Source organism: Tupaia chinensis, unplaced genomic scaffold, assembly GCF_000334495.1.
Source record: "Tupaia chinensis unplaced genomic scaffold, TupChi_1.0 Scaffold149491_1, whole genome shotgun sequence".
NCBI lineage: Eukaryota > Metazoa > Chordata > Mammalia > Scandentia > Tupaiidae > Tupaia > Tupaia belangeri.
Genome location: NW_006209335.1, coordinates 78,847 through 79,104, shown reverse-complemented (window position 1 = coordinate 79,104; position 258 = coordinate 78,847). Strand labels below are relative to the sequence as shown.

General features: G+C 71.7%; 1 protein-coding gene across 1 annotated transcript in view; it reads left to right on the top strand.

Moving 5' to 3' along the window:
- The window catches only part of FAM222A (family with sequence similarity 222 member A), a gene marked incomplete at its 3' end in the record, with an annotated part of 72,385 nt that extends 72,130 nt beyond the window's left edge, over positions 1-255 (top strand). Inside the window, 1 exon segment of the mRNA XM_027769378.1 lies at positions 10-255. Coding sequence (XP_027625179.1) covers positions 10-255 — 246 coding nt within the window.
- Between the last annotated feature and the right edge of the window lie 3 nt (positions 256-258).

Genomic DNA, 258 nt, shown 5'->3' with positions numbered 1-258 from the left:
TGCTGCCCCCCCCCACCAGCGACTGCTACAACCCGGCAGCCGCGGTGGCGGCGACCGAGCTGGGGCCGGGGGTGGCAGCAGCCCGGGAGCTGGCCGGGCCTCCCACCGACGCCCTCGCGGGCCTGCCCAGCAAGAGCGTGTGCAACACGTCGGTGCTGAGCAGCAGCCTGCAGTCGCTGGAGTATCTCATCAACGACATCCGGCCGCCCTGCATCAAGGAGCAGATGCTGGGCACAGGCTACGAGACGGTGGCGGGGG